The sequence below is a fragment of the Chrysemys picta genome, chromosome 7 (assembly GCF_011386835.1).
Source record: "Chrysemys picta bellii isolate R12L10 chromosome 7, ASM1138683v2, whole genome shotgun sequence".
Taxonomy (NCBI): Eukaryota; Metazoa; Chordata; order Testudines; family Emydidae; genus Chrysemys; species Chrysemys picta.
In genome coordinates this window covers 95,944,369-95,957,743 of record NC_088797.1, presented here as the reverse complement: position 1 = coordinate 95,957,743, position 13,375 = coordinate 95,944,369, and the positions used below count along the sequence as shown (strand labels likewise).

Below are 13,375 nucleotides of genomic sequence, written 5' to 3'. Positions count from 1 at the left end.
TTGGATTAAATCTGAGTTATGCTCTTTAACGAAAAGTGGCAGGTCACACAATCCCCTTCATAATGATTCACAAAGCATCTGTGTCAAGAGCCTTATGGCATCAGGAAAAGGCATTTGCTCTCCACATACCCCAGCAGCAGTATTAGATGCGGTCAGGATAGGAGGCAATTTCTCTTTCTCCTTTTCTTTCTCCCCGTCTTCCTCTTCCTCCTCCACTGACGGGGGAACAAAACTGTCCTCGCCCATTTTGTAACCCAGCAAGGACCCTTTCTCGGTAACAGCGGGGAGATCTGAGCCGGCTGTGGCAGCCTGCGGGGTCTGCAGTGACATCGCTACTTCGCCCAGCCAACACGCACCGGGTCTACGACACTTCCCCGCCCCCACCAAACCCACAAACACCCCCGAGTAGCCCCTACACCCCAGTCACCCCCTCAAACTCATCACCCCCAACAACCCACGGCCTCCCCACGCGCGCCCACAGCCTCCCCCAAGGCACCAGCCCCCGGTCACCTGCTCCAACCGGGTCGCCCCCAAACACCCACCGCCTCCCCAAAACCACTGAGGCCACTCAACACCCCAGGGAACAGAACCAGTCACCTCCGCAGCCCCCCGGGACCCTCCAACCAGCTCCCCTAACGCCCCCTGCCCAGACCGCCCAGCGCACTGCGGGCACAAGCTGCGGTGCCGCAGCGGGCGCTACTCGCGGGCTCACACACACCCCCGCACGGCTCGGGGGGGGGGGGGGGAGCGCGGCCCTGCCGCCCTCAGTGGGCCCCACCGGCCAGACCTGTCGCGCTCCCCGCTCTCGGAACACTGCCCGCTGCCCTCAGCGCTCCAGGCGGCCGCGGCTGCCCGCGCCCCGCTTAGCCGCCTACAGCCCAAGAGTTGGACAAGGAGCCGGCACAGCCGCCATGTTGTTTACGGACACACGAGCGAGGCGTGGAGGCAGCGGGGGACACGGCTACGGAAACTCCGCAGCGTAAGAAATGCCGCGGTGCCCCGGTCACGTTGCAGGGACTGCCCCTTCGCTCTGCGCAGCCGCAGGCTCGAGCGCTCTGGGAGGGCGGGCATAGGGGAACCAACCCTTTACGTCATGGGCGTACAGCCCGCCCAGGGACTCTGCAACACCCTCCCTCGCCCGAGGGCGGGGTCTCACAGGGCTCGCCAGAGGGGCCCGCGAGGGGTTTTTCCGAGCCCCCCCATGGGACGTTCCCTCAGCAGCACCCGTGAACGGAGTGCTGTGCCTCGGGAGCGAGCATCGTCTGCCCCTCCCCCGCCCGCACACAGAGACTCCCTCCCGTCACCCCTCCTCACAGGACAGCGGAATCCCTCGCCCTCCCCGAGCGGGGATTTCTCCTCCTCCCTGGTATCAAACCAGCCCTTCCTCTGTCGCACCCCCAGAGGTGGAGGTTAATTCTCCTCCCATCGAGGGAGTCTCCCTAGCTCCCTCCCCCAGCATTTCAAAGCAATTCGGGGATCAAACCCCAGTCAATTTCCAGCTTTGAACCACCGCCATAGCTGCCCTTCTGAAGCGTATGAGGGCTGGGAACAAAGCTTTCCCCATCAACCGCATGGCCGTAGGCAACAAACGTCCCCAGGAGACAGGGGAAGCCGGAGCCCTCACCAATGACCATAGGGTGGCCAACTTTCTATTTGCAGAAAACCCAACACCCTTGCCCCACCCCTTCTCCAAAGCCACATCCCCACTCCCTCCATAGCTCACTCTCCTCCACCCTCACTCACTGTTACCAGGCTGGGATGGGGGTTAGGGTGTGAGAGGGGGTGAAGGCCCCGGCTGGGGGCTCTGGGGTGGGGCTGGAGATGAGGGGCTTGGGGTGCAGGAGGGTGTGAGGGCTGCAGCTGGGGGTGCAGACACTAGGGTGGGGCCAGCCAGAGATGAGTTTGGGGTGCAGGAGAGGGCTCCGGGCTAAGGCAGGGGGCTGGGGTGTGTGGGGGGCTGTGGCTGGGGGGTGTGGGCTCTGGGGTGGCACTAGGATTTGGGGTGCAGGAGGGGGCTCGGGGCTGGGGGGGTTGGAGCATGGGATGGGGTGTGGGCTCAGGGCGACGCTTACCTCAGGTGGCTCCTGGGAAGCAGCAACATCTACCTCCGGCTCCTAGGTGGAGGCGCCACCACATGGCTCTGCGCGCTGCCCGCGTCTGCAGGCACCATCCCCTCAGCCACGGTTCCTGGCCAATGGGAGCTGCTGAGCTGGTGGGGTGGGGTGGAGACAACACACAAAGCCCCCATGGCTGTCCCTCCGCCTAGGAGCCAGAAGGAGATGTGGCAGCTTCTCAGGAGTCACACGGAACCGGGTAGGGACCCTGCTTGTGCTGCCAGCTGGACTTTTAACGTCTCGGTCAGCAGTCGAAATGCAGATGTCGAAAACCGGATACCTGGCAACCCCAAATGACCATCTTCAGGAAATAGTGCAAAAAACTTTCCTCCTCTTCCAAAAACACTGTCCACCTTAAGAATGATACAACATGGACGCCCCCTCTTATATCCATAAATCCTGACGGACCCACCAAAGAAAGGGGAAATAAATAAAATCTAAATAAACCCTAACCCTGCAGAGTTTTTATCCTGAAAAGGGAAAAGTACCACAGACGAGGAAGTCCACTGGAGATTGTACATGGAAGCGCCTTAGCTACTATGGTGATGGGTGGCAGTATAAAACAGTTAGGCAAATCAATAAGGTAGAATGGAGGGAGAGAGGTGTCCACCAATAATTGAATCTGTTTTGGCTTGCTACAATATTTTAATTTTTTTAGCACAATAAACAGTGCGGGATAGGTTTGCCCCCAATTTCCATACATTCTCCCCAGCCTATTAAATTTATTTCCAGGTGTCTCAATAATATTTCCTTATCAATCAATCTAAAAGTGTTACCAAATAGCTGCTGCATGATCGCCAACTTCTCTTTTCCCATCAGAATGGACAGCATTTTTAAAAAAAAATAAAAACCAGGAGTTATTTCTTAATATTGTCAAATGAAGTATTGGATGGTTTGGAAACTGGGAGCACATTACTTCAAACAAAGTACCTAATCCCTTCCCCTGACCCCTCTTTTCCTTGACAACCAATAGCTGTACCAGGCTCTGAAGCCTAAAGCCTCCTACTGCCTAGAGTCACCCCACCACATGCTTCACAGTTTTAACTTGGAGCCTACTTATTTATGTTCTAGGCCCACACTGCAATGGCACTACATCCCTGATTCTTGCATGGGCCAGAAAACACAAGACCGGGATTTGGAGCACTATAGATTCAGTGGCATTCTAAAACTCACCACAATTCAGTAGAGAGTTCCCCAGAGCCCATCATCAACACAGCTATCTCAGGTTCAGTTTGGGGGTGGGAACTTCAAATGGAGCTGTGGACTGTCAGGTGCAGAGAGGTTGGACAGATGGCTGATTATACTGAAACTAACATAAAGCACTAGTTTCATTATAAAGAGCCCAATAGGGTTGTTTAAAAAAAAAAAAAAAAAAAAGAATGGGAGGAGGGTATTTCAGGGAGCTGAAATTTCTGTCATATTTAAGCTTTCATTTAAGGAGAAAAGTTCTAGCCCTTGTGGTTGTAGAGCTTCTACTCCAAATGTGAACAATGCACTGTTCTCTGACAGCTTCGGTTACACCTAGGTTTTCCAGCAGCTTGAAGTTGATGAGACTGGTCAGTTTCATTAATATTGATTAAGGGCAGTGGTGAGCTGGAGCCATTCGCAAGAACCAGTAGTTAAATTTAGAAGCCGGTGTAGAACCGGTTGTAAAGGGGCCAGCGGGTCGGCAAACTCCGGTCCGTGGGCCGCTCCTGTCCGCCTGAGCTCCCAACTGGGGAGGCTCCCCCGGCCCCTCCCCTACTTCCCTCCCCCCCTCGCAGAGCCCCAGTGCGCAGCGCCGATGGCGCCAGCGCTCTGTGCAGCTCTGCATCTTCTGCTGCTTTGAGCAGCCGGGGCTGGGAGGAGGGGGTTGGATAAGGGGCAGGGAGCGGTTGGAGGGGCGGAGGTTCTGGAGGGGCAGTTGGGACGGGGAACGGGGGGGGGGTTGGGTAGGTGTGGGAGTTCTGGGGGTCTGTCAGGGTGGTGGTGGATGGGGTTGAGGCAGTCGGGACAGGGAGCGGGGCGAGTTGGGTAGGGGGTGAGGTCCTGGGGAGCAGTGAGGGTGGGGGGGGTCTCGGGAGGGTTGCAGGTTCTGAGGGGGGCATTCGGGGGCAGGAAGTGGGTTGGGGGGGAGAAACAGGCACATGGGGCTTGTACTCACCACGCGGTTCCCTACCGGGTCTTTGGTGGCATTTCGGCAGTGGGGGGGGGGGGTGTGTCTTCACTCGCCCCGGGTGAAGGACCCGCCGCCGAAAACCCGGAGCGAGTGAAGGTCCCCATCCCCCCGCCGCCAAAGTGCCACTGAGGACCCGGTAGGGAACTGGTTATTAGGATTTTGGGAGCTCATCACTGATTAAGGGTATCTGTGAAACTGTCAATTTCACTTTGCGACTGATTGGGAAAACTATGAGCAGCAGCAGAAGCAGACAGGCTAGGTCTTCCTGCAGGCAGGGACACAATAGCAGTCCCTGTAGTTCTGGAGACAGTCACAGTGTTGGGAAGGGATCTAGTAGGACAACCTCCTCAACATTCTGGCAGCTGTTGTGGGGACAGGAGGAAAAGTGGGAGAGGTTTGATGCTCTAGGCCCATTTATTATATCAAAATTAACACAGAGTAACCTCTTTCTGTCAGCTGCCAAAGAGAGAGAGGGGGAATTCAAATTTATATCAGACACCCATTAGCCATAGGCTGATAGATAAAAAAAAATAAAATCCCGGAGCAAGATGAAGCGGAGGGTTAGAAACGTAATTTTTTAAAAAGCAGGATCTAAATCCTTCAGAAACTGATGGGACCTCAAAGAGAAATGTTGATACAATACCACTAATACAAACTCAGTCTTACTCCTGCTTGTTATTATTCTGTACTATAGTTAGCGGGAATTACAATTTTTCTTTAGAGTGTTGTTTCTCAAAACTTACAATCATGTGTAAAAGAAAAATGCACATACACATAAAGAACAAAAAAATAAATAAAAATAAGGCAGGCAGAAATCCAGCAGCAGAGTGGGAGCTATCCAATTTATTGCACTGAATGCAATACGTATGGTTGCTGTATGTATGCATTCGGTCCAAGCAGCTCATGGCCCTCTGAGACAAGAGTTTGGGCTCTTGAGACCAGAGTGGCTGAACTGGAGAAGCACATAGATAACACTTTTCAGGACACAGCACAGTCCCATCCCCCATCTGACAGCCTGTGTGCTGTTGAGGAGTGTGAAAGGAGAACTTGGAGTGAGGGAAATGATCCCATAGTTGGGAACCTCCTTCCAGATGATGTCCGGGTAACCTCTCACACTGAGGACATCTCTCCAAGGGAGGGGACCACTACTATTAGGAAGAGATGGTAATAGTAAAAGGGGTTTCATTCATTAGAAATATAGATAGTTGCGTTTGTGATGACCAGGAGACCTGCATGGTGAATTGCCTGAAGGGTGCAAAGGTTGCAGACCTCTTGAGACGTCTACCAAGGCTTATGTGCATTGTTGGGGAAGAGATGGTGGTCATGGTAGATGTAGGAACCAATGACAAAGGAAAAGGTAGGAGAGAGACTCTGGAGGCCAAATTTAGGTTGCGAGATAAGAGAGTAAAGTCCAGGATATCCATGGTAGCATTCTCTGAAATGCTACTAGCTCCAAGCACAGGGCCAGTGAGACAAGCAGAACTGCAGAGTCTCACTGTGTGGATGAGACAATGGTGTTTGGAGGAGGGATTTAAGTTTATTAGGAACTGGGGAACCTTTTGGGAAAGGAGGAAGGATAGGCACCTAAACCAAAATGGAACCAGATTGCTGGCAGGTAAAATTTAAAAAGTCGTAGAGGAGTTTTTAAAGTAAGGGAAGGGGGAAAGCCAACACGCGTGGAGCACATGGTTCTGATGACACATTCATTAGGTGAGGATTTATTAAAGAGGATATTCTATATCCTAATAAAGAGGAGAGAGGATAGAAGTTATAAAGTACAGGAACTGAAGAGAAACAGTCAAATGAAAGACAATCTGATTCAGTTACATCACATGAAGCTAGACAACAAAATATTGACATATTTTATAAGTGCTTGTTTACAAATGCAAGAAGTCTAAATTCTAAAATGGGTGAACTTGAGTACCTGGTATTAAATGAGGATATAGATATAATAGGCATCACAGAAACTTGGTGAAATGATGGTAACCAGTGGGACATGGTACTATCAGAGTATAAAATATATAGGAATGACAGAGTTGGTCGTGCTGGTGGGAGAGTGGCACTATATGTGAAATAAAGCATAGAATCAAATAGAGTAAAATCTCAAGTGAATTTCCATGGTTGAATAATAAGAATATAGCAGTAGGAATATACTGCCGCCCACCTGATCAGGATGGTGATGGTGACTATTAAATGCTCAGGGACGTTAGAGAGGCTACAAAAACAGAAAATCCATTGATGATGGGGGGATTTCAGCTATCCCCATATTGATTAGGTAACATGTCACCTCAGGATGGGATGGAGAGATAACATTTCTAGACACCATTAATGACTGATTTTTGGAGTAGCTAGTTCTGGAAACCCAACGGGAGATGCAATTCTTGATTTAGTCCTAAGTGGCACACAGGATCTGGTCCAAGAGATCAATATAACTGAACCACTTGGTAATAGCAACCATAATGTAATTCAATTTAACATTCTTGTAGGGGGGGAAACTACTATAGAAACCCACCACAGTAGCATTTAACTTCAAAAAATGGAACTACACAAAAAAGAGGTGGATAGTTAAATAGAAATTAAAAAGAACAATCAGAAGAGTGAAATGCCTGCAAGCTGCATGGAAACTATTTTAAAACTCCATAATAGAGAGTCTCAAACTACCTGCATACCCCAAATAAAAACAAAACAGTAAGAGGACCAAAAACAAGGCCACCATGGCTAAACAACAGAGTAAAAGAGGAGGTTAGAGACAGAAAGACATCTTTTAAGAATTGGAAGTCAAATCCTACAGACAAAAATAGAAAGGAATATAAACTCTGGCAAGGAAAGTGTAAAGTATAATTAGGCCAAAAAGAATTTGAAGAGCAACTAGCAAAGGACACAAAAACTAACAGCAAAAAAAGAAAAGTTTAAGTACATCAGAAACAGGAAGCCTGCCAAACAATCAGTGGGGCCACTGGACAACTGAGGTGATAAGGAGCAATCGAGGAAGATAAGGCTGTTTTGGAGAAACTAAATGAATTCTTTGCCTCAGTCTTCACTGCAGAGGCTGTGAGGGAGATTCCCACACATGAACCATTCTTTTTAAATGACACATCTGAGGAATTGTTCAAGATTGAGGTGTCAATAGAGGAGGTTATAGAACAAATTAATAAATTAAACAGTAATAAGTCATCAGGACCAGATAATATTCATTCAAGAATTCAGAAGGAATTCAAATATGAAATTGCATAACTACTAATTGGCATGTAATCTGTCACTTAAATCAGCTTCAGTAGAAGATGACTGAAGGATAGCCAATGTAATGCTGATTTTTAAAAAAGGGTTCAGAGGTGACCCTGGCAATTACAAACCAGTAAGCCTAAATTCAGTACCAGGCAAACTTGTTGAAACTATAGTAAAGAACAAAATTATCAGATGCACAGATGACATAATATGTTAGATGAGAGTCAACATGGCTTTTGTAATGGGAAATCATGCCTCACCAATCTATTAGAATTCTTTGAGGGTGTCAACATACTTGTGGACAAGGGTGATTCAGTGGATATACTATACTTGGACTTTCAGAAAGCCTTGACAAGATCCATCACCAAAGGTTCTTAAGCAAAGTAAGGAGTCATGGGATAAGAGGGAAAGTACTGTCATGGATTAGTAACTGGTTAAAAGATAGGAAACAATGGATAGGAATAAATGGTCAGTTTTCAGAATGGAGAGAGGTAAATAGTGGTGTCCATCAGGGGTCTGTACTGGGACCAGTAGTGTTCAACATATTCATAAATGATCTAGAAAAAAGGGGTAAACAGTGAGGGGGAAAAGTTTTCAAATGAAACAAAATTACTCAAGATTGCAGGCAGTTTTGGACAGAACTAAGAGTCACAAAGATCTCACAAAACTGGGTGACTCGGCAACAAAATGGCAGATGAAATTCAATGTAGATAAATGCAAAGCTACGCACATTGGAAAACATAACCTCAATTATACATACAATGTTTAATTGCCAAATGAGAACATAATATTGCCTATTGACAGGCAATTTCTCATCTTCAGTCCATTTAGACAAACTAGAAGTATGTTAGTAACTATTCCACAGCCTTTACACAGTTGCTGGCAATGCTGCACTATGAGAATTCATCTTCATGACACAGGACACATTGATTGGGCTAGATCCTCTGATGCAATGCAGCTGCTTTTCGCTACAGTGCTGGCAGATTCTGCCTGTAAAGGTGGTGGGAGCACAAGGGGGTGGGAATCCTTCAGAGTCAGAAGGGATCTGTGGCTGCCATGTCATTCAGCTGCACAGATTGATTTTGGCTCTTTGAACTATTAGCAGCCAGTCTAAATTAGAATTGCCCTCAGGCTACTCTAGTTTATGCCTGGAGAATGTCCCGATATAGCAGCCATATCAGGGGAGTGCATAGATGAGCTATGTGTCACTTTTTAAAAATCTTTTCAATGTGTGACTTTTCAGATGAAAACAGAGCATATACTTTTTCTGAACACTGTCAATACTCAAATTACTCCATGGTGAGTGGGATGGGGTGGGTGGTGGATGTAAAGAGTTATATAGGCTCCATGTAAGGATTCAGTGAGCAGAGACTGAATTAAATTCGCAATAGATACTGAAGTGGTAAAATAACATTTAAGTTTTTGCTTTCCTTTTTTGAGTTATCAGGCAGTTAACTCAAAACTTAAATTTATTAGATTTAATTAAGAATCTGCTTTTCCCCGCTCTTTCTTACTAAGTTAAATTTAAATTTCATTTAAGAGCTGGCTTTACTAAAAGATAACTTGTTTAATTTTCAGGTTCGATTTCTCACCATGTTTGGTTCACAAATGCTTCCAGTAGTTTGTACAAATATAAATAATCAAGCACAGCTGTACGAACACCAAGCATTCACGTGCTTATCTTTTCCCTTTTGTTATCAAGAAATCACATAATCATGGGCATTACAACTAGGGTTTCCAACTCTGACTGAAGCTATTCCAGGAGATTTCCCCCCCCCCAATATGACGTAATGTCATTTTCTTAAAATATCCTATTAAAATCTTCCTGATTGCTTTCCTACCAATCTCATGTTCACAAAAATCCAATGCAATATTAAAATGAAAATTCCTTTCCTATTGTCCATAAACAATTTGACCCAGATCCTCAGCTGGTGTAAACTGGCGTAGCTCCATTGATGTAAATATAGCTATACTGATTTACACCAGCTGAGGATCTGACCCATTATATCTGTGGCGACAGACACAAAACTTTATCCCAACTTTGGTTTTTCTGTTACGAAAGGGGGAAAAAGAGGATTTACTCCACTCCTAAAAAAGTTATAAAAACACTTTTTAAACTGAACATAGTGTATATCTACAATCCAACTATGAATGTTTGCCAGGGCCAGCTCCAACGTTTTTGCTGCCCCAAGCGCCAGGGGAAAAAAAAAAAAAAAAGCCACACTCGGTGGCACTTCTACCGCCGCTGCTTCATTCTTTGGCAGCAATTCAGCAGCAGGTCCTTCCCTCCAAGAGGGACCGAAGGACCCGCCACTGAATTGCCGCTGAAGACCTGGACGTGCCGCCCCTTTCCGTTGGCTGCCCCCAGCACCTGCTTGCTGCGCTGGTGCCTGGAGCCGACCCTGATGTTTGCGATACAATAAGTGTCCCAGAAAATGTTCCCCAGTTTCATAAGAGGACAATCCTACCTGATTTGGAGTGTTGTTTCCAGTTCCTTTCAATTCGAAGAAGAGATGCTTGAATAATTAAAAAAATAATTCACAAATATTTTTCTCCTGTTTAAAAAGTTTCAGTCATCCAATAAGGGAAAATAAATCATTCCACATAATATAGGTGACCAGTCACAAATTACCAACAGCAAACTATGCAAGTGAGGTGTTTGCAAACAACCAATGGGCTGAAATATGTTCACAAAAGTATTTATCAAATGCTTACAAATAAATATATTAGTTAGTAGAAGCCAGTGTGTGTTTAAGATTCATGAATGGGGAAAAAAAGCTAAATTCACTGGATGATTTAGTCAAATTTATAATTCAGCCGATTCTGATCACAAGTTACTTGACAGCCATAAACTGAAAATCAAAAGGGGTTCAATTCACCCCTAATTTAACTCCACTAATGCTGATGGAATAAGTCTAAGGATGGATTTGATCAATTTTGTACTTTTGCTTTCCCCCACTTGCTTTGCTACTGGTTGCAGTGATGTTGCGGATCCTGATGCAAACTGGAGCATCACCATGCATCTCAGAAGTTGATGTGGACTCTGCCCTAAGAAGCGTTAGTCTGGGTCTTCTGTTCCATTACTGATGTATTCTTATTTTACTTTTTGAATTATTGTAGTACTCTGAAGCCCAGTCATGGATCCAGACCCCGGTGTGCTAGGTGCTGTACAAACATATAATAAAAAGACAATCCCTACCCCAAAGAGTTTATAATCTAAGTATAAGATAAAAGACAACAGATGGCTACAGAGAGACTGATTGGAGAGTATAAGGAAACAATGAGACAATACTGGTCAACATCATAGGCTGTGGTCACAGCACACCACCAGACTCGTCCTTGTCAAGTTTTTTTGTAAGTGTCATGGCAAAGGAGAGTTTTGAGGAAGGATTTGAAGGTGGACAATGAGGTAGCTTTGTTGATGTTTACAGGGAGCTTCTCCCAAGCGTGTGGGGCATGATGGGAGAAAGCACAAAGGTCCTTGCCTGAAAATTTAACAAGTGGATGATGGAAGCAGGCATCATGGGCCAGCTGGAGGCGGGGGAGGGGGGGTTGACCTTTTGATTTGATTATTTCCTGTGTTTCTCTCTCTCTCCATGATGATTTTTCTTCTTCCTCATATTTTGATTGGTGTATGGCTAGGTCTCTTACAGTTCCCAGTACAGAAAATGGAGGCTTAAAATAATAGATGTGGACTTAGTGAGGTGGCCCCTGAGAAGAGTAGGGAGAAGAGAGGGTAGAAGCAGACTAGTTGAAACAGGAAAGGAGTGCATGCTTCAGAAAGCTCTGTTCCTCTTTATTCTGCATAAAGTTATATAGCACTTTGTAAGCTGTTTTCAAAGAATCTTATTGCTGCATGATTATTTGTGGCTTGGCTTTCTTTCCTTGGAGTCACAAGCTGTCTTCAGTTCAAGCTTTCAAACCAATTCCTTATTTTTTGTTCTGGAGGTTTACATACAGCTGCAAGGTGGAAACATCCAATTAATTCTCTTCTGCACTATTAAGTATTTGATAATTATTTTCCCCAGTCTCCTAGTAAAAAAAATTAAAGGGTTAGAGGTTATTAATAAATAATGGACCATATTAATCCCAGGACTGTGCTTGCTTCTGTTGATGTAGACCCTGAAGAAGGCCCATGACAAGATCAAATCCATCAAAAAGAGACAGTGAGGTGGTAGAAAGTGGTCAGTCTTTCCCCTAATAGAGGGCCCACAAAAGGCCAACTGTTCCCAGAAAACTGATGCTGTCTCAGAATGGGGCATAGCTTGGATATGTGCTCACTCAGGAAATTCTCCATCCACCTTCAGCAATAAAACGTCTCAGGGAGAGTGACAGCTGTATCACAGCCTACTTGTCCCCAGGGTAAATCCCTCAATAAAGTGCAGGAGGAAAGATAGTGCCAGCTTTGGTGACTCTGACCCTGCATCTATTTTATTTCCTTGTAAATGATACTTCCAGATTTTATGCATGGTCTTTCAGGCCAATTCCTACCTGAGAAGTGAGTAAAAAGCAAGTTTACCATGATGAGGAAGATACCAGAGAGTGCTGGTCTGTAATAGTTTGAGGCAGGAAATCAAGTCACTTAATTGTTTTGTATTAAGGAGTTTGCTTTGGTTTCCTAAATTCTCCCTAGAAAGAGTTATGAAGGTGGATAATGGCTTATTAGGATACGGACTACTGCCTAATCTTCACTTATTTACAGATTAGTAAAATTGCCCAATTTTTGTTTTAGGAAGCAAAAATGTTTGAACTGATGTTTCTACACAGTAAAATGAGAAAAAGAGAAAGTCATATTAATAAGCTCTATTACTTTAAAGGAATCTTAAACTGAAATATAAGCACAGTCAATAATAGGAATTAAACAAAATGTGCTAGTCACGGTGTCAGTGAAACACTATTTGTATTACAGTTCATATAATGTAACTGTGGCTATGGCTCCCTCTTGTGGCTGTCCAGCAGTATATGCTAATAGTAACAATGTCCACATTATAGTATAGCATCTTTCATAAAAGTAGCATTACAAACTGCTATAGTCTTATTTCCTGACTATTTTTTTAATTCTTCCTTACTTCGTAGGCATGATGACAAATATAGGAGTTCCCAAATGTTGGGCCCCTTTTTAATAATTATTTATTTAGGGTCAGATCATGTATGTGCTTGTTTTTATTTGTATGAATAATATCTTTGAAATAAATGAGAGTACTCACATGAATAATTTAAACACATATGTAAATCTTTGCAGGACTGGGGCCTTCACACTGCTAAAATATTGATAATTTCAGCATTTACATGCTACATGGTTCTAAACATTAAAGGTACAATATCTCACCCTTCCATGGATCTTGGTTGCCATTTAATGAAACATTCCAGTAAATAATAAATAAATAATTATAATAATACTTAGCACTTATATAGCACTTTTCAGTGCTATATAAGAGCTAAAGCAATCCTAAAGCAGTTTACAAAAGTGGATAAATATTATCCTGATTTTACATATGGGGAAATAATTTTGGCACAGTGAATCCTTTTTTATAATATGCATGTGGAATGACACATTTGAAAATGTTGGCAATTTCAAAAGAAAATAAACAATGAATCATATTACTGATTATTAATTTGAATATAGCCAGTCATTAATATTGTAGAAGGAAAATCCATATTATCAATGGATATAATGTCCTGTGTTGCTAACAAAGTTCTGAAAAGAATGTTTTCTTTTAGATAAATGTAGAGACCATATGAGGGAAGCAAAAGCATTTTTCACATCAGCCTTAGCTGAAGTGGGTCAGACACCTTGGCAGCAGAAAGACACATTTTAGTGACCCATAAAAACATTGAGATGCTGAACTAGCTTATCACAAACTGGTACTCACCCAGC

At 44.9% G+C, this 13,375-nt stretch overlaps 1 protein-coding gene across 8 annotated transcripts in view; it reads right to left on the bottom strand.

Moving 5' to 3' along the window:
* HECTD2 (HECT domain E3 ubiquitin protein ligase 2) overlaps positions 1-13,375 on the bottom strand; it is a 164,204-nt gene that overhangs the window by 82,859 nt on the left and 67,970 nt on the right. For 4 of the 8 annotated variants that reach the window (XR_010589259.1, XR_006176025.2, XM_005292529.3 and 1 more), the window contains exon 1: positions 130-919. The exons of the other annotated variants lie outside the window; for them this stretch is intronic. Coding sequence is in view for 2 of the 4 variants with exons in the window: in XM_005292529.3 (XP_005292586.1) it covers positions 130-330 (201 nt within the window). In the remaining 2 variants the exon portion in view is untranslated. Of the gene's footprint in view, positions 1-129; positions 920-13,375 lie in introns of those variants that run through there. 8 annotated transcript variants of the gene reach the window in all.